The sequence below is a fragment of the Ictidomys tridecemlineatus genome, chromosome 1 (assembly GCF_052094955.1).
Source record: "Ictidomys tridecemlineatus isolate mIctTri1 chromosome 1, mIctTri1.hap1, whole genome shotgun sequence".
Taxonomy (NCBI): Eukaryota; Metazoa; Chordata; class Mammalia; order Rodentia; family Sciuridae; genus Ictidomys; species Ictidomys tridecemlineatus.
Window position 1 is genome coordinate 189,328,763 of NC_135477.1, and position 19,851 is coordinate 189,348,613.

Below are 19,851 nucleotides of genomic sequence, written 5' to 3' on the forward strand. Positions count from 1 at the left end.
AATTCTGGGCTGCAGGGTGAGGGGGCATGGGATGGGGAAATGACAGGAGGCGGCAAAGCAAGCCTTTTAATTGCCTTGAAGGTGATCAGCACGGGGGGGGGGGGTGACACCATCATTCCTGAGGAGGAGCGTTGGGAAACAGTTCACTGCTTGCATCTGCTAAATCACACCTGGTCACTGTGGCTGGCCCTGGCTGCCAACCTCTGGCTCAGGAGCAACTGCTCTGGCAGTGTCTCCAGCTACCTGCAAGGAGTGGGTATAAACAGACCTTCCCAGGTGGTGCCGGGTCATGGGAACTGCTGGAGAGGACAGAGTGGAAAGCAGACCAGGTGTTCCCAGAAGGCAGCAGCAAGCATGCCCTCCAGGGAGCCAGGCTCCAGTGATGGCCCCTGGAGACCACGTGGGGACTGAGGCCTTCTCCCAGGAGTCCAGGAGTCGGACCCCCAGGTGGAGCATGGCCCCTAGTTAGGAGTAAGAGGTGTTGCTCTGGCTAGAAGCTGCTTCTCAGGCTGACTCTCTGCAGTAGCTCAGAGAGGGGCCCCTGCTGAGCTGCAGGAAGAGGCTTCTTCCAAGAAAGATGAAGAGTGGGGTGGGGGGGGGGACATCAGGAGAAAGTGAGCAGCAGAGTGGCAGCCTCAGGGAGGCACAGCTCACTTAGGAGAGAGAAGGAGCACCTGTTAACCCAGCATGGGTCCCTGGAAGGCTTAGACAATCACTGTCTTTCTTCTACAGAAACTCAAACAAAGCTGGGCATGGCAGTGCCCCTGCAATCCCAGCCTAAGGGGGCTGAGGCAGGATCGCAAGTTCAAGGCCAGCCTCAGCAGACCCTGTTGAAAGAAAAGAAAAGAAAAGAAAGGAAGGAAGGAAGGAAGGAAGGAAGGAAGGAAGGAAGGAAGGAAGGAAGGAAGGAAGGAAGGAAGGAAGGAAGGAAGGAGAAAAGAGAAGAGAGGGCTGGAGACAAACTCCGTGGTACGACACTGCCAAGTGTGCGCAAGGCATACCAACACAGTCCAAACCAGAGACTCCAGGTCGCAGTCCTGGAAAAATACCCTCAGTCACGGTCTCTGCCATCACTTAGGGGACTGTGTGTGACACCAGCAAACTAGGCGTCTCCCAAGGCTCGCACACAGCCGTGGAACACCACGATGGGGTCCCCGGGGAGATGGCCACTCGGTCAAAGCCCCCAGGAAGCGGCCCATGGCTGCAGGCGGCTATGACTGAGGTCGGGCACAGCAATATGGGGGGCTGTGGCACTGCGCACCCTCCAGGGCCAACTGCCCCTGCACAGGGTTGTGCTAAGGATTCCACACCCCTGTCCCTGGTCCTCCATCCACTCTAATGACACTTCAGCTGGCTCAGAGAAGCAAATGCTTCCTGGAATACCCCGTGCTGCCCCTTAGCACCTAGGATTATTATGGTGTCAGGGAAAATATGAATTTAACTTAAAACTTTTAAATAGCTATGAATTTTTGTTTTATTATATTCAGAACAGGAGCACCTACTTTCCCTTGAATAACCACGGACCTGACCCCCTCGTCAGAGAGGTCCAAGATCTCCATCCTGCCTAGTAAGCCCACGGTCCTCACTGTCTCACTGTGGCCACCAGTCCAGAGCACGGATCCCACTTTGCTTGAAGGAGGGAGGTTCAGGTGCCCTGGTCAGCACTGCAGAAGGTGCCCTACCTGTCCTGCTACCCAGGTAGACCCCTCCTGGCCCATGCACTAGCTGGACAGGAAGTGTGCCTCTGCTACGAGGGTGCATGGGGACGATTTCAAGGCCATCACAGATGTCAGGCCCTTGAAAACTCAGCAACAGATTCCTTCATTTTTATACACTTGTTAATGTATAATTGTTTAGTGTGTAAATTAGAAAATAATGAACACTCTTTCCTTCTCCTTCAGGGTGAAGAGTTACTGCACAGATAACGTTTCTTTGTAGCCACGTCAATTTAATAACAAAAATCCAAGTGAAAGAAAAATGTAGCTATTTATCTGGTAGTCTGGTTGACATGGATTTAATTTCACAAATAATTTGCTAAAGATGAGGATTTTCCCCAATATTTTTTTTCTATTTGTTGGGTGCAGAGCAGGCTGAACTGTGTTGTCTGCAGGACAGGCTGAACAAGATGTTGGCTGCAAGATAGCCCACACACTCAAACCCCCCTCTATCTGGTCCTTTATCACCTGTTTGTGTCAAGTCCCACTCAAGGCTGAGCACTCAACCCCCCTTGGGCCAACAAGGCAGCTTGCAGACCCAGAGGCCCCATTAGATTTGGGCTATAAAAACTCCCTCCTGCCAGCCCCCCCCCCCTTGCTCTCTTTCTCTTGCTCTTTCTCTCTTGCTTGCTCTCTCTCTCTCTCTCTCTCTCTCTCTCTCTCTCTCTCTCTCTTGCTCTCTTTATCTTTCTTGCACGCGCTCTCTGTCTCTTGCTCTTGCTCTCTCCCTGTTCATCTCTTCTCTTTTCTCTCTCTTTCTTTCTTTCTTTCTTTTCTCTTTGTTGCACTGCTGCAATAAAGATCTTTTGGTTGCTCCGAGTGTTGTGGTCACTTTCCTTTCACTATTGTTTTGATAACAGATACTGTCACATAGTGAAAAATATACCACAAATTGAGTTGTACCATTAGCGTAAAAACTCTGTGAAGCCATAGGTTGTTTCTTTTTTAAAATTTATGCCCTCAGAGCCTCAATAACTGTTGAATAAATGAATCAATTTCTTAAAAGAAATGGCAGTTCCAAGATGTATGAAGACATGCACACACAATGTAATGTGGAAGGAACAAAGAGTGTAAGAGGTGACCAAGTCACTAACTCAACGTCTTGTCCAGCAGGGAGCCCATGGCATCCTGAGGGCAGAGGCCCCAGGACTGTGTGAGAGGAAGGAAGGACCGAGGCTTGGGGACAGCTCTTCACTCTCTAATACTGAGAAAAGTGGGCAAAGCACCCCCACGGGGCTTACAGTTAGTCAACAGGTGCTGAATGCCAAATCACCTTTGATGCCCGAGGCCAAGCAGTCAAATGCAGTGTGGTTGAGCAGGAGGATACAGGTGGAAAGGTCTGCACTGATATGGACATCCAGGAGGCACCTGTACCGAGATTACTTGGGAAACAGTGACTAAGTCACAGCACAGTGGGCGTCTCAAAACAGGGACAAGAGAAATTCAAAAGTTTAATGTCCAGTAGAGGAAAGGACAGTAGTGGAGAGGGGCTCGGAGCTCCCAGGACTCATGTGGGGACCCATACGGGCAGGCTCGGAGCTTAATGGGACTCACACAGGGACCCACTAGGGGGCCTCAGAGCTCATAGGACTCATGGGGTGGAGGATGCGCCCGAGAGAACTCAGGGACCCTCAGCCACCTGAAGGTCTAGCAGTCCATGGTCAGTCAAAAACAGTCACTGAGCTTTAGAGTTTGTACTTTCTGTTCTGAGCAATTGACCCACATTCTTCAGTATCTGAGAGAGACCCATCACAGGTCTCTCTCTCTCTCTAGCACGTGGCTAAGACTGTTACACAGAAGGAGCTCTCACACAGCACAGTGCTTGGAGCACGGTCGCGTTCTCATCTGGTTGCCTAACATCGGCAACCCTGTGATGAGGACACAGATCTGCAACGTGGGCCTCTCTCAGTCTGTCCTGCTCTGAAATTCAAACTAGCCTCGCTTTCTACCAAAGCCCAGGGGCCGGTCGTCGCCATTTCCAAGTCATCCTCTAGGGGAGCAACCGCGTCTCCTAAGTGTCACCTGTCAGTCACCAGGTCTCCTCAATCATAAGGTCTTCCCCAGAGTTTCCTCAATGCCGTCTTCACCTCCTGGTTCCTCAGAGTGTAAATCAGAGGGTTGAGCACGGGAGTCACTACCGTGTAGAACAGGGAGACAAACTTGCCCTGGTCCTTGGATCGGCTCTGGGCCGGCTGCAGGTACATGAAGATGATGGTCCCATAGAAGATGGTGACCACCAGGAGGTGGGAGGAGCAGGTCCCGAAGGCCTTCCGCCTGCCAGCAGCCGACCTGATCCTCAGCACGGCTTGGGCGATGTGGCCGTAGGACACCAGGATGAGCGACAGGGGCAGCACCAGGAACAGGACGCTGGCCACAAAGAGCTCAGCCTCGTTGAAGGTGGTGTCCACACAGGCCAGCTTGATGAGCACGGGGACCTCACAGAAGAAGTGGTCCACTCGGCGATGCCCACAGAAGGGCAGGCGCAGGGTGAGGGTGGACTGTACCAGGGTGGTGACCACTCCACTGAGCCACGCTGCGGCCACCAGGGAGTGACAGAGCCGAGGGTGCATGACAAGAGTGTAGTGTAGCGGGCGGCAGACGGCGACATAGCGATCGTAGGACATGATGGCCAGGAGGACACACTCGGTGGACCCTAGCGCGAGGGAGACGTACAGCTGAGCCACGCAGCCGCCGTAGGAGATGGACTTGTCTGAGCTCCCCAGGTGGACTAGGAGCTGAGGAAGGATACCAGTGGTGAAGCAGAGGTCCAGGAAGGACAGGTGGGAGAGGAAGAAGTACATGGGTGTGTGGAGCTTGGGGTCCAGAAGGGACACCAGGATGATGGCAGAGTTGCCAAGAAGGGTCATGAGGTAAAGGAGCAGGACAACCCCAAAGAGGGCCCGCTCCAACTGAGGCTGGTCTGAGAACCCCAGCAGAAGGAACCCAGAGAGGAGGCTGTGGTTGGCGCCTCCCATTACTCATTACTCCACCCACTAATGGAGAGAGGGCTCACGTCAGGCAGAGCCGCAGATCCCGTGCCAAGTCCTTGATAATTAAAAGTTACATTCTGGGAACTAAGACTTTGGACACATGTGGCAGGCAGAGAGCACCAGAGTGGGAGACTCTTATTATGCCCCGAAGGTGGAACCTGGTCTGAGACCCACAGGTGTCCCACGTAGCTCAAGGATCACATGAAAGTCAGCATCACTTGAGAACGAGTTTGCCCCAGTTTTTAACAACATGGATTTTTTTAGTGTAAACATATTAGAATTTTATAGGAACTGTGGGAACTGCAAGCACTCTAGAAATATGGTTATTCCCAAGGTACCAAAGGCACAGAGCAGCCGGCAGGTGTCCAAGAGATCCCCAAGCACAGTGGGAATGCAGCGGGGCTGCTCAGGACGAATCCAGGTGTGGTCACATGCTGCTCCCGGGGAGTCCAGAAGGAGAGCAGCCCAGCCTGAGAATGGAAATGGAGACGGCACATGGTCAGAGCCAGAGGGAAAAGGAGCCAAATGTGGGGAGTAGCTACTGCACATACTGCCTACGCTACAGAACACGGCATGTCCAGGGTGAACTGAAATCAGTTCTTCCAGGACCACAGACATCAGTACACATTCTCTGGATAGCATAGCCCTTGTTGAGGGGTTTTAGTTCAGTTCAAATTTTCCTTCTTAAGATAAATGTTTGCACAATGTAAGAGAATTTAAAACTTCAAGTACCCTGACCCAGAATCGATGTGTGGGACTCATCGAGATGGACAATGTCAATGTCACACACTTGGAAGGGAGTGAGTGCAGTATGACCAGAAGGCAGGGAATTCGGCAGAGGCTGACTCATGAAGGCTCGCCTGCCGGCAGTGCACTTGACCAACTAACAGAAGATACCAAAATCGGGTTCACACACGACGGAACCAAGAGATTGAACAGTTAAAAACAGCCTCTGTCTTTTTAATCTCAACCAGGGATGCTGAGGACCGGGCTGACCATGTCTGAAAACTCCAAGAAGAGAGTCCACATGGTTAACGCTCTTCTTGTAATAGAGACCTGGCTCCTGTCTCCTGGCACCCACCTTAACGCCAGCCACTGGCTGCGCATGCCTGGCTGAGCGCCCTGTGAACACATGAAGCACAGGGAACCTGGATGATGGGCAGTTCCACAGCACCCAGGGGGAGCCTATTGACTGTGGCCACTGCCCTTCGCAGGCACCGAGGCCCAGACATCTGCAGACTCATGGACAACCTGATCTTGCTCTTCTCCAGATGCAGCTGAGGGGTGACTCCCCGAGACCTGTGTCCACCCTGAAGTTGCTCACTCACACCATCCTGCTCAGGATGAAAGACTGGCTGACCGTGTCTTTCCCTGAATGAGCAGGTTTGCTATCTCAGCTCAGGTTTTCAAAGTTTCTCTTTCATGCTATTTATTAGAATGGGCCTGCACCTGGTGTCCTGCCACCAGGATGCCACTGAAGTCACCTCCTCATCCCTTACTGCCTACAAGGACATCTCCAGAGCATGGTGGACAATCTGGTAAGAGAGCAGGCTCCAGGTATGACCCGCTTTCTGCATTTTAGTTGTGTTCCTGAATATGTCACTTCATGAGGTGCCCTGGCTGGCTCAGCTGGGACCTGGATAGGAGCAGAGCTGTCACATGGGGACGAGGTGCATGATACCAGCCCTGTGGAGGGACAAATGTGTGCCAGTGAACAGTGATTGCTGTGCCTGTGGGCACTACTGCCAGCTCACATGGTCTTCGTAGGCTCACGGGCATCTTACTGTCCCCCGGAGCCCCACCTGCAAGCTGCAGCAGGAAGCCCCAGACACTCAGAGCCACTTCCTGCTCCCCAAACATTTAGTATAGCTCCATTGCCCCTTCCACCATGGCTGCATGGTGTCCCCTCACTGAACCCACCTAGGCATCTCCATAAGTCCTCTAAGACTTGACCCAAAAGATAGGAAATCTTTAGAGAGATGTCACATTTCCAACTAGTTCTACGATATTTTATATTTATGCATTGCTAATATCAGTGTCACAAATCTAATGACTTATTTATCTTTATGCTATTAACGTCTATCACATTCTCCAAAAGCATTTGCTAAGTCAAAGTGCTTGTGGAGCACCGTGCTGTTTCACTGGGCAGATGTGGTGACCACGCTGTAACACATGCAGCGAGCAGCTGGACAGACATGCAAAACGTGCACCCCTAGAGTTCCCTGAACGCGCCACGTGGAAGCCCTGCTGTTTCACAGAAGGAATGCATGCCCCACCTACCGTAAGCAGGGCAGGCTTAAAGGCTTATGCACAAAGGCACTTCTTGGACTGCTTACCAACCACGTTGAACACAGTGCTACTGCAGGACATGACAGTGACCACGCCACAGGGCCTGAGGTCAGGTGCTTAAGACAGAAGCATAAAGACAACTAAGTGTATGTCTACACACACTCCAACGAAAACTGAAAGGGCATCTCACACTCACCTCATGCTCACACCACATAGACGTGAATAGAGAGCTGTTTAGTCCCATGTGCTGCTCCAACCACAAACACCTGGAAGACAGGTTTCCCTATGTTTAACTGCGCACTCTGAAGTGGTAATGAAGACAGACAGACAGACAGATTGGATGGAACACTGGCATTTGTCTCTCACTAGACATTATTTCAGTTAATTCATCCATCAACCTCTGTTGGACGCATGCCGTGGCCAGCCCTCAAGCTGGACATAAGGGGTGTCTTAATGAGTTGGCCACTGACTCTCTCTATTCATTACGAGTGGTGTGGGGTATTGAGCCAGAGCTCCATGTGTGCCAGGCAAGCACTCTACCAAAAGACCCCAGCCCAGCCAGGAGTATGAAATAAGAATGCTGTGTGTCTTGCTGTCAAGAATCTTGTCAGAGTAAAGTAAAATTAAAAAACAACAACAACAAGAAGAAGAAGAAACCCTTGTCAGTTGCCTGCTCGTGCTGCATGGATGGGGAGAGAGCAGCAGCACTAACCCTAGCCCAGGGACCCACAAGGTGAATAGTGAGGTATAAAGAACCTGCCCTCAGGGTGTCACAGGCCCACTCACCTAGCTTGTGAGAAGATATCATGTCCTTGGAAGTCAGTATCTATAGATAAGCCCGGCACTGTGGCACATGCCTATTATCCCAGCCACTGGGGAGGTGAGGAAGGAGGATCACAAGTTTGAATCAGCCTTAGCAACTTAACAAGGCCCTGGGCAAGTTAGTGAGAGTCTGTAAAAAAATAAAAAAGGGCTAGGAATGTGACATACTGGCAAAGCATCCCTGGGTGCAATCCCCAATACCAAAAACAAAAAGGGAGGTAAATGAAGACAGCATTCTGTTTTCTGTGCATCCAAGGTGTGCTGCCAAGAGGAGTGAAAGGTTTGCTATTGATGTCAGAGCATATGAACACCATGCCAGCAGAGCCAGGATCTGCCAGGGACCTGAGGGGACACTCGTGGAGGACTCCCTGGGCGCCAGCCTGCCCTAGAGGACACGACTTACACACCTGTCTGTCTCCACAGGGAGCCGAGCAGGACTCGCTTTCCTGTGGTCACAGAGGAGGAGGCCCCAGGGTGGAGGCTGCCCGCCCAGGGAGGCTCTGAGGCAGAGTGGAGTTGGGGCCCAGGGCTGGCGTTCCAAAGTGCTCCATGCCACACACACCTCCTGATGAAAGAAATAAGTGGGCACATGGTGGCTGGGGGATGCCACCTCTCGCCCTCTTAATCACCCTTGTCCTCTCATGTCCTCCTTGCTGCTCTGCTTCCCCTAAGCCATCTGTCCCGCTTTGAGCTGTAGCTCTGCGCTCCCGAGGCTGCATTGTTCCTGGGGTGCCCTGATATCTAACATCTGAACAGGGGCTTTGCCATGGTGCAGAGGGTGCTCAGCATCACCGGACACCGCAGCAAGTCCTGCTTCAGGGGGAAGCTTCTGGACCCTCTGCCTTGGAGCAAGAAGGGGAGGGAGGCTGAGTGGGAAGGCACAGAAAGGTCAGCCACAGGCTCAATAATTGAGGACCGCAGTGGCACTGAGAAATGGCGAGAGGGATAAAGTGCCGCCATGGGAAGAACAGCAAACCCTCTCTGCAGCTCTGGGGTCCAGGGATGTGGCCTCCTGTGGCCATTGAGAAGGCCTGATCCAGGCTGTTTTCCAGAAGTGCAGCACGGAGGGCAGGGTGGGCTCAGGACCCAGGCAGGAAGCGCTCCTCTCCCTTGAGGGATGGACCCTGGGTGTGGAGCTGAGTAGATGCAATCCTTGAGCTCTCTGGCTATACGCCTACATGTTGCCATGGAAACACCTCCTAACTCACCCTGAAACCTGCTGACACGTACCTAATATGCAAAAACATGAAAGTCGTATGTGCTGACGGGGAAGCTGGTGTTTTGACACATGGACACTCTGTGTGTTTAAGTCCGATTAAATGTAACTACCTCCTCAAACATCTGTCACTTATTTATGGAGAGCATTCCAACCATTCCTCCTGGGTTCCTAAATGTCCGCTGTGTCTTTGCTCTCTGGGCACCTGTGGCAGCAGCTCACCAGAACTCACCCCCATCTCCCTGCAACCTAGTGGGTGTTGACCAGCCTGCCCCATCCACCCTCCCTGCCCCTATTGCCCCCAGTAGCCACCACCCTGACCTCACAACTTACCTATTATCATTGAATGTATGGCTCACAAGGGAAGCTGCTGCTTACCATAAAGGAGTCCTGTGGTCAGAAAGCCGGGACGTAAAAAGGCAGGTTGCATCCAGTTCCCTCACCTCCACAAGCCCTGAGCAGGAAGGCACCCGGGAAACACAGCCCAGATGTCTCCTTCCAGACTCTGCAGTGGCTTTTCAATCTTGAAGTCATTCTGTCCATGAAAAATGCAGCCCTGGGGCTGGGGATGTGGCTCAAGCGGTAGCGCGCTCGCCTGGCATGCGTGCGGCCCGGGTTCGAACCTCAGCACCACATACCAACAAAGATGTTGTGTCCGCTGAGAACTAAAAAATAAATATTAAAAAAATTCTAAAAAAAAAAATGCAGCCCTGATGGCCCCTGTGCCCAAGGCACATCTGTGGCAAGTAGGGGGTTGCTCCTCTCCTGGTCCCTGAGCAGCCTTGCCTCACTAGGGAGCTGGCACCCTAACTGAGGCATGGAGGCTCCACGCTCCAGAGAGCTCAGTGGCCCCTGCCCCTGGGTGCCCTGCCCCACTAGGAAATGCTCCCTAAGCACAGGACAGCCAGAGAGCCGTTTCAGTGGTCCCTGAGCTCCTGGTGTCCTCCTGGGCAGCCCTCTCCAGCCCCAAGAGCTCCAGCAGCAGCGCCCCAACCCAGGGCCTCACTGAGCCTGGCCAGCCTCGTAGCCAGCCTCACAGCTTCCCCAGCAGACCCAGCCCCTTCAGGTCGCTGCCGCGGGGGACTGGCCGTGCTCCAGGATTCGTCCCTCCTGCCGCCTGGGCTCTGCTGAACCGGGGTTTTGGGCATTCACTTCTGCTTCTCTACATCCCTCACATTTCAATTCCCCTGGTACCAGGACAAACCTCCTGCTCTTCCTGTGCCAGACAGTCTTCTCACCCTCCTGTGTTCACACCTCGTTCCTAAGAGTCTTGCCCAGCTGTCCATCTGAAGCAAATCCCTCTGACCATACCTTTTATTTTAATTTCTAGCACATCTTCAGACCCAATGTCTCTCCAAATCGTGTGCATTAGAAACAGGTAGTACTTCTCCTGACCAGAACAAGGAGGCTCATACCAGTTCCTGGGTGCCCAGGAAATGGCAGATATGGGAGGAGACCCTGTGAAAAGAAGGTGAGAATGAAGGAGAGAGCCAAGGGAGGTCCACAGAAATGCACTGGAGTCAAGTGAATGCAGCAAAAAGAAACAGGAACAAGCCCCGGCCAACAGGAAATGGCCTTCAAGTAAAGACTCACATTCTCAAATAGACAGTCAGCAACCATTCGTGCATAAAATAGACCAAGCACACCCTCGGTATGGAAAGAGCTATTCTAAAAAGCTACTACCTAGGCAAAAAGGACAAATGAAAGGTTCAATCCAAGGGTCTATAGACTAGTGAAATAACTACCCTAAGAGGAGAAGAAATTCATAAAAATGGGAAAGATAAGAAAATTTAAAATCAGTGAATGTGGCCAAGAACATATAACCCGCAGGTGTTCCAACAGGCAACTCATTTCATGCTCCTCTTGCAGAGCAAATTTCTCTGTTGTTACGGAGGCAGCCAGGTCAGCACAAGGCTCAACGAACTCAACCCAGTAAAAGTTTCCTCCTCACCCCGTCCAGACCGAGCCTGTTAAGTAGTAGCTATCCATGAGCCAGGAAATGCAAGCAAGGTCACAAGTGTCCTTTAAATCACTTTAGGGTCTTCTTTAAACTACTTCCAAAATAGATGAGAAAGCAAAGGTTGGTGGTTAGCAGAAGGTAGAAACAGGGGAGCTAATTGGAAATCACATCAAGAGAAAAGGATTAATGGGACTAACTCTTAACAGGGCCACTGAGGTTGATGGGAAGCTAGGAATTATGGCTACAAGCGTCTCCAGCTATCTGGGATTGAAGATTCCTTGAGTGATGCAGGCACACTAAGGTAACTCTGACCAGCTGCTGACCCTAGTGCCCACTTTATCATGGGATTGACTTGTAGGTGAAGCCCCCCCTCCTCTAAATAGGATGGCCACCAAGTTCCAGAGAGGTACCAAGTAAGCTCAAAAACCACCGCCCGATGTGAAGGAGTTAAACACCTACTTGGCAAAGAGTGCAGAAGGGGGTCCCCAGCTCTCCTCGTGAACATAACAGTAGTAAAATTGGGGACAGGATCATCTCCCTTGATGTCCTCTGCCTGGAGATTCTCTCTCTCTCTCTCTCTCTCTCTCTCTCTCTCTCTCTCTCTCTCTCTCTCTCTCTCTCTCTCTCTCTCTATCTCTTCCCCCCACCCCAGGCTCTCTCCAGCCTCAGCCTCAATTTGCTTGTACTTCACTTTCACTTCTAATAAAGCTCTCTCGCATGACTTTTGGTGTCTGACTTTAAAGTTTATTTCATCAAACACAAGAACCTGTTTTCCTGCTACGCCCCATGAGCAGGGACAGAGGAACCCCTAGGTTAGTTTTCCTGCAGGATGGGCTTCAGCCAGAGAATTGAGCATTCAGGCAGGGGCACCCCTGAGCATGGACGGAATTGAGGGCTCCAGAGCTTGGTCACAGAGGGACACGTGGCTGTGAGGGAGGCCAGGGAAGACCACACGGAGTCCAGCTTGTTGCTGCATGTTGCCTCTCCATGCTGTGCAGACCAAGCAAGCACCTCTGTGGACGTCCCAGGGAGCCAGCTGTCCCCAGCTTCTTCACCCCAATCTGCTTGGGAGTTGTCACCTGGCGGGAGCGGGAGAGCAGGTTCCACCCTGCCTCTGCAGTAGGCTGACAGGAGCAGCCTTCGCACTGCTCCAATTGACCCATTCTGACCCACTTGGGGTGGTGACCACATGCTAAGGGGAACATGGAGCGAGACCAGGAGCTACAGTCACTGTCCCCGCGCTTCAGCCATCACATGAAGGTCTTTAGCATTCCAAGGTCTATGATTTACCCACCCACTGTCACAGTCTAAGTCAAGGACCACCATTTCTTGGGGGGACCAGAGAAATAACCCCCACCGGGCCTCTGTTCACCCCTGTGTCCAGCATGCTCTGCACTCTCCACCACAAGGGACAGAGTGACAGCTGTGAACTGCCCACAGTCAGTCAGTCAGCACTCATTTTTCTTGAATGACAGACCACTTAATTGAAAAGTATGTATTTATTATAAATGAGACATGAACAGCGGTTGCCTTCCCCCTCGGAGGAACGTTTTGCAGGAGGCTTAAGGACTGGCTGCCATTGAGAGAAACTGGGTGACACTGGTCCAAGGGCCAAGGCCTCACCTGGGGCAGGTGAGCAGGCACAGGGGACACCCACTGTGTGAGCCTCTACAAAGTAGAGACCTTCTTTTCCTCTAAAATAAGGAGAGAGTGGGGAAGTCACCAAGAGAAATAAAGAGGGTGCCTGAGTGGAAGGTCACTGGCGCCTGGGATCCCAAGGGAGCAGTTAGAACCCAGCTCAGGGGCTCCGTCACCCAGGGAAAGAGAGCTTGCAAGGCAGGCGTGACGCTCTGGTCTTATTATTTAGCCAGACACTACTGGTATTTTTCAGCATGCAGATTGGACTCCAGATGGGACTTGGCATGGCTGTGCAGGGAAGGAGCCCTGCGCTCTGAACCTCAGCACTGGTTAGTCCTCTCAGGTCCCCTCCTGATTGTTCCAATAACCCTCTCATTATGGAAAATGTTTTACCTGAGGGCTAATGTAGGTCCAGACACTTGGTTTACGCTCAATAAAATAATGTGCTGGGGGCGGGGGTGGGCTGAAGTAGAGCAGCTGGCTGGAGAGGGGCAGCCCAGCTGGAGACCTAAACCCTGACTACCTGCAGAGTTGCTCCCTAGGCAGGCCTGCTGCCTCCCAGAGACAGCTCTCCTCCAAGGCTTGTCGCTGTCAAAGTGTAGTTCATGGACGTAGAGACAGGTTTGAGGATAGAGAGATCTACCAAGAGCATTTCTACAGCTGGCCGTCACTCACCTGTGCTGTCTAGGAACACTGACTGTGCAAGAGTTGAGGATGCAGAGGCTAGGGAGAGAGGGTGCGCTGGACGGGGACAGGGGGAAGGTGGTTAAGCTGCAGCTGGAGAAACTAGGAGTCCAGGGTGACTGTAGATGTCAGTAGAACACTGGGCATCTCAAAAAGATGGAAGAAAGGACTTCAAAAGCTTTTACCACAAAGAATCGGCAGGTGTTTGGGGAGACAAACAAGGCACCCATGTAGGAAGCATCAACCCCCTCAGCATGTGCAATGCTTATGTTTTATCTATCAGCTAAAACAAAGTTAATTTAAAAAGAGAGACTAAGGGAGAGCCAGGGTTTACTGGTACAGAGGGCTGGTTGGAGGCCTCACAGCAAGGAGGTGGGGAGGCGCTTAAGGCCCTTTGTTAAGGAAAGATTTGGGGACTTCAGAAGAACAGAGGAAACAGTAAAGGGGTGGTGACACTTGCTGGAGTAGGTGTGGAGGTCTCCCTGATTCCTGGCCTTGACCCCCTGAGGCATTTAGGGGGGTTTTCTCTGGATCTCTCCCTAGGAGCAGCCTGCCCTGGGGACAGAGTTGATGGCCCCTCCTTTCCCAAAATTTGCTGCTTTTCTTCAGGCAAAAAATTCTGAAAAGGCTTCTTTCTTCAGCTTAAAAGAATCTCCATATCAAACTCTGGGGTTCACGTGGTTCCCCACACGTCCAAAAGGAAGATGATATTCAACTGAACTAAGGCAAATTAAACTTCACCATACACTGAGATGGGTAAGGGAAAAATAATCTCCAGCAGTATTACATGTAACTTTTAGCCAACAATTAAATAAGAAGATGCAGGGGATGTGCCTGCAATTCACCTCCGGGTGAGAGGACTATCCTTTAGAAGGTCTAGAGTTCCTGGGCACACTCATACACTGTCCTTGGAGAGGCTGCTCAGCCTCCAATCACCAGTGCTCCTCCTATGTGCTGTCTCCTTGAACTTGGCTTACTCTGATCTCTGACAGTAATTATCTGCCAGCAGATGAATTTACACAATAATGGGCTCCTTCCAAGCCTTGGGTGAGCACCTGCTTCTTATCCTCCAAATCCATGAACACGTGCATTCCCTGCCCCCCCCCCACAATCTGAAGCTCCTTTAGAGTTAGTTTCACCTTTAATTTCAAATCTGTGGTCTTTTGATCATACAGCTGTCATAAATATATCCCTCGTGTTTTTAAAGTGTTAGTATTTTTAGAGGCAACGGCCCTGTGCTTGCCTAGAGTGCTTGCCTAGCTTGCCAAAAGGAAAGGAGGGCCAGAATTTTTAATGTTATTATTTGTTTTCGGTTAGCAACTTTAATCAACAATTAAAATGGTATAGAATGTGTGCAATTCTAGAATATAGAATGTGTACGATTCTGTATTAATGGACTTAAAATCCAAATAAGATTGAGGTGAGCCCCAGAGCAGCAATGAAACCAGAATCCTCAGCCACACATCTGCTCCAGCTAAAGGCAAGCTGGCGCTGGCTCTGGGCAAAGAGGGTCCAGGGGAAGAGCTGTGGCCTCTGCAGCGCTGCTGCCACCAGATGGATGTGGGGACACGGGTCCAGAGGGAGCAATCAGAGTGACTCAGGAGCTGGTGGGAGACGAAGTCAATCAGCAAGTCTCCAGAAGACTTCTTATTTTTACTTATTCACTCACTTCTTGCAGTACGGGTTTAGGCAAGAGCTCTATCACTGAGCTACAACCCCCCCCCCAGGTCTTTAGATTAGAACAAATAGCACAGCACCTTTTTGTGTTGATTGGCAAAGGTGTGGGAGAAGGCCTGGAGTAGTTTCCCTGAGGCACAAGAGAAGTATTGAGAGTAGTGGGGAAGGCAGGTGGTGGGAAACATCCTGAAGCAGGCAGGAACAGGGTGAGTTGCAGGTGCTGACGGGCAGCAGATGGAGTGGTGGGCATGCTTGCGGGTCCTCCTGACCACCAGAATGTTCCTTAAAAATGCATGATGCTGCCAGGCGTGGTGACACACACCTGTAATCCCAGTGGTACCAGAGGCTGAGGCAAGAGGATCGCTGGTTCAAAGCCATCCTCTGCAATGGGCGAGGCACTAAGCAACTCAGTGAGACCCTGTCTCTAAATAAAATGCAAAATAGGGCTGGGGATGTCCTCGGTGGTCTTGAGTGGCTCTGAGTTCAATCCCCACTACCCACTCCCAAAAGGGAGGGGTCTCATGAACATGGAAGGGAGACCAGTGATGAAGGGGACCCTGGGAAAGGGGGAGGGAGGAGGGATGGGAAAGGAGACCAAATTGACCCAGTTGTGCCTGGTGCATGTGTGACTACATCATAGTGAGTTTCCCTTTTGTGGATAATAGAGTGCACCAATTAAAAATAAGTTGACAGAAGGAAGACCGACAGATCGAGGGGAAGAAAGGAGGTAGTGTGGGGACTGAAATGGAGCACATTATGTCATGCACTTGTGAATCCATCAAAAGGAATCCCACAAGTAGATAAAAATTAAAAAGCAATATGTTATAAAGTAATTAACAATAATCCAAATGTCTAACAGTCTTTCATCAAACCCCGGTTAGTGTGGGGAAAGAAAATTAAACAGCACTCATCATTTTAATTTTCAAAATATGATTTTTAATTTCTAGATGATGATAATTCTGAACTAATTATTATATTTACAATTTTTTAAAAATTCTGAACTGATAGCAAGTCCACATTACTTCTCAAATACTGGATACTTAAGAGGTTAAAGAAAATGGTTTATGAAGGAAAAGACAGAAGAAAGACAAACAAAGACAACTTAAATTTAAAAAGTTAAAATAAAGGTAAAAAATAAGATGAAGAATTTAAGGGTAGGCACACAATGAGTGCTCATGAACCTGAGATCAGTAAGTACATCGCCTCCCACAGGGTGGATGTTTAATCCACAGAGGAAAGTCATGGGGGGGCTTGAAAACACCTGCATTCAAAAAGCAGACACAGGAATGAACTAGAGGGAAAAGAGTAGGAAAGAATTGAACTAGAAAAATTCAACATAATTTCAATTTAAAAACACCAAATTGGCAAAATAGGGCAGCTTTTATTGATTTAAAGATCAAATCGACAACCATGTATTGACACATTGAAATTTCAGGTCACTAGCAAGCATCACTTATGTAAATCAAAAATGTTAGGATTGATTGCACAAAATTGAAATGTACTCTTAAGAAGAACTGGATTGACGTAGGGGATCAGCAGAGCATGTCTCTTCAACATCAGTATTTTAAGCTGAGTGCTATGGGAGGGAGCTGGTGCAGGAAGGGCCTCTGTGTCCCCTTTGCCTGGGGCAGGACACGGCCCCAGCTGTGAGGGTCCTCTTGCCCCAACCACTAAGGACACCTTCCCCCTGGAGATGGCACAGGAGGAATCTATAGAAGGAGCTGCCCGACTCTCCCTTATCTGCCAGCTATTTGCCTTCCCACAGCCTGCTGTTCCTGGAGACCTGAAGTCTTCTCCCTTTTCCTTGTCACTTTAACAATTCACTAGTCTTATTGAAGGTGCCACGGACACTGGAGGTCTGGGTTGCCTGTTTGAGGATTACTGATCCCCTGATCTCTTCCGTGGATTATAAAACTCAGCGTAATGAACTCCACTTGTTTCCCTCACGTGAATCTAGATGTCTGCTGTAATGGGGTTTTGCAGCAGGGGAGAGAGACTGGGCTCAAATCCAGATATAAATATCGGACTGGAGAATTTAGAGCAGAGGAGCAGGGTGGTCAGTGTGGAGCGTTTCTAGGAAGAAACACCAAGATACACCGACTAAGTCAGTTCCACAGGATTCTTGCTGAAGGCAGGCTAGGGCAGCGGCCAGGCCTCCCCCGGGGGTGGAGGATGATGAACCTGATGAAAACAGTGGCTTGCCCAGAGGGTGTCCCTGGTCGCCTGCAGCAGGTTGCTTGCTAAACTTGGACAACACAGAGACTGGAATGGAAGCTGAGTGTCTGTCCCTTTGGGAAAGAGTTCAAAGGGGCTGAGTGCAATTTGGCCAGCAAGAAAGTCCTGATCAAGGAGAGGTGCAGCCTGAGTTTGGCACTAGTTCTACAAATCCATCTTAGGTTTCTCGGAGCAGAATATGCAAATATGAAAAAAGTTGTAATCTTTCTTGTGGAAATTTAAAGTTAACACAATTGACAAAAAAAAAAAAAAAAACGGGGAAGGAAGAGTAGTTTGGCTGGCTGCAATGCTTACTTGTCACAAGTACATTTAATGGAAATATTTATATTTTGTAAAATAAAAAGTATATACATTTTCCCCCCAATTCCAAGCACAGGCTGCTTTTAAAACCCACAGAATTTCCTGGGAGAACTGCCTTGGGTTACCCCTAAGAATGCCCTTCTGGCCCACCTGCTTTAGGGCCACCTAGAGGTTCTGGGATGAAGGGACTCTCCAGCCCCACCCCACTGCTGACCTTCTGGGAGGAGAGGAGTCCTGAGATGCAGTTGAACCCAAGTGGCCAGTAACTTAATCAGCTACAGGGTGAAGCTTCTGGGAAACCGAGGCAGCACAAAGATTCCCTTCAAACCTCGATTCTTGTGATTAAGTCAATCTCAGACCCTGCACTTAGAGTAGCAGGCATGAGTTCATTACAAGGGATGGGAAAAGGGACTGTCAAGGGACACAGAGAGAGGGTCCTCTCAGAGAGAAGAGGGACAGTGTGCCTCTGCTTCCCTCCAGTATTGTTGGAGGATTCCCAGGGAACTTTCCAGAGAATCCAGAAAACTCCCGACTTTTGACCGACAGCAGGATGATATCAGACTTTCAAATCCCCACTGTCATGACTACTCTAGGTCACTTTGGCCCAAGCTGACTGGTTCTGTGTAAGGGTCACAAAAGTCTCCCCCTTGAGGGTGACTGTGTTGTTCTTATCAGCATTTCAAGGCCTGCATTTCCTCTGCAGATAACAGGAATGTGACATATCCTGTCCACTTAGGCCAGGCAGGGCTGCAGGGAAATTGTTTTTTGAAAGTAAAAGTATTCAGGGGTCAGCACAGTAGGCCCATTTTGTAGAATTATTCCCTTAACCTCATGTTTCCGCCAGTCACATCTGTCTGTCCCTTATCAATGTATTTTAAGAAAATTATAAAACTACAAGTTAGGAGATTTCCCAGCATTATCTACCAAACAGTAATAGAGAACACATCAGTCTGAGGATCCTGAGAACACCAGACCATCATAAACCCTCTGTGGTCACCAGAATGATGTCCTTCCCACACAACTCATCCAGGTTCCTTTGAAGAAGAATCCTGGGACCCACTCTCCAGATGGGCCAAATTTCCCCCTTGAATATGTATCCACTTTCCCCAATAGGTCTGTCTCTGACTAACACGTGCTGAAATCCTTCTGAATCAGATGGATGGAGAGCCTCCCTGGTCCTGAGCTGAGGTCTCCTCTGCAGGAACATTTCCCACTTTTTTTGGTGACAATGTAACCATGAACAGTGAGCAATCATCTGTTTAATAGTGATACAGTGGATCTAATGCAGAGAAGAGAATATTAAAACAGATGGTTACATTTCAGTGTGACCTGAGAATATAATTTCATGACACTACACTGTGAACAGAATTGATCTGAGATTCATCAGAATTCTAATTGAAAAAGCTGAAACCACAAAGCTTAAGACAAGATCGCAGGAGAACATGCTCACACCTTGGGAGCCTAAAATGGTCAGTTAAGACACAGAAAGCAAAATATGAAAATGATTCATAATTCTAACCTCATCAAAATTATAAACCCTGCTTGTCAGAAGGTCCACTAACAGATGAACAGGTAAGACTTAGCATGACCAAGGACTTAGCACACGATTTCCTGGGCTTCCCTGTCCCCAACTCTGAGGTCACCCTCCTTCCAGTCCCCAGCTGCCCACCAAGCTCTACCACAGCCTCTCAATCTCACCTTCAATGCCAGGCTTATTATACAGTAGGAATAAGGACAGAGATATACAGGGAGTAAATAACTTTGTCAGTTCCATAAAGTGGTCTGATTTTTACTAGACCGACAGGATGGCGGTGCTGCAGTTACTCGATTTCCACTAAGTTCTTTCAGACATCGACATCACCACCAAGAGGCACAATAACTAGTCAAAATCTGCATGTAACACGTAGGACAGGCAGAGCGTGGCTGGAGTCCTGCGTGAGTGCTCATGGGGTGGGAAGGGGGGACCCTATGGCTGTGGGAGACACTGTGGGCTCCAGCCTGCAACTTCTCAGGAAGGGCGGTTATCAGAGGCTCACTCCTGAGGTTCACAGGGAATGCAGGCGTTAAAACCAGCCTCGCTTCTCAGTGAGTGCAAGCAAAGCCGTAAATAAGCACAGGGACTTTTCCATGAAGTTGTTTGTTTTCATTTTTTCCTAATCTTTGAAAAGAATCCTCATCTTTACCCCGTATACAGATTGCTGTATCACATCAGTTACACTTCCATTGATTTACATATTGCCATTCTAGTGTCTGATGTATTCTGCTGTCTATCCTATTCTCTACTATCCCCTCTCCCCTCCCCTCCCCTCCCCTCTTCTCTCTCTA

The 19,851-nt window shown here is 50.0% G+C and overlaps 1 protein-coding gene across 2 annotated transcripts; it reads right to left on the reverse strand.

Annotated features, from left to right (window-relative positions):
• Positions 1–1,551: 1,551 nt before the first annotated feature.
• Positions 1,552–19,218, reverse strand: LOC144378647 (olfactory receptor 2G6-like). Of its 2 annotated transcripts, none has more exons than XM_078053308.1 (4): positions 9,411–19,218; positions 7,781–7,946; positions 7,191–7,260; positions 1,552–5,175 (listed from the first exon to the last, which is right to left on the reverse strand). In XM_078053308.1, the coding sequence occupies exon 4, from the start codon at positions 4,688–4,690 to the stop codon at positions 3,758–3,760; it is 933 nt and encodes a 310-aa protein (XP_077909434.1). In that variant the 5' UTR covers positions 4,691–5,175; positions 7,191–7,260; positions 7,781–7,946; positions 9,411–19,218; the 3' UTR covers positions 1,552–3,757. The 2 variants fall into 2 exon arrangements, with proteins under 2 accessions (XP_077909434.1, XP_077909426.1); XM_078053300.1 differs by having other exon boundaries at positions 8,224–19,218.
• Positions 19,219–19,851: the final 633 nt, after the last annotated feature.

Excerpts from the sequence above, each read along its gene's own strand:
- LOC144378647 (XM_078053308.1), bottom strand. The coding sequence starts at position 4,690 with ATGGGAGGCGCCAACCACAGCCTCCTCTCTGGGTTCCTTCTGCTGGGG.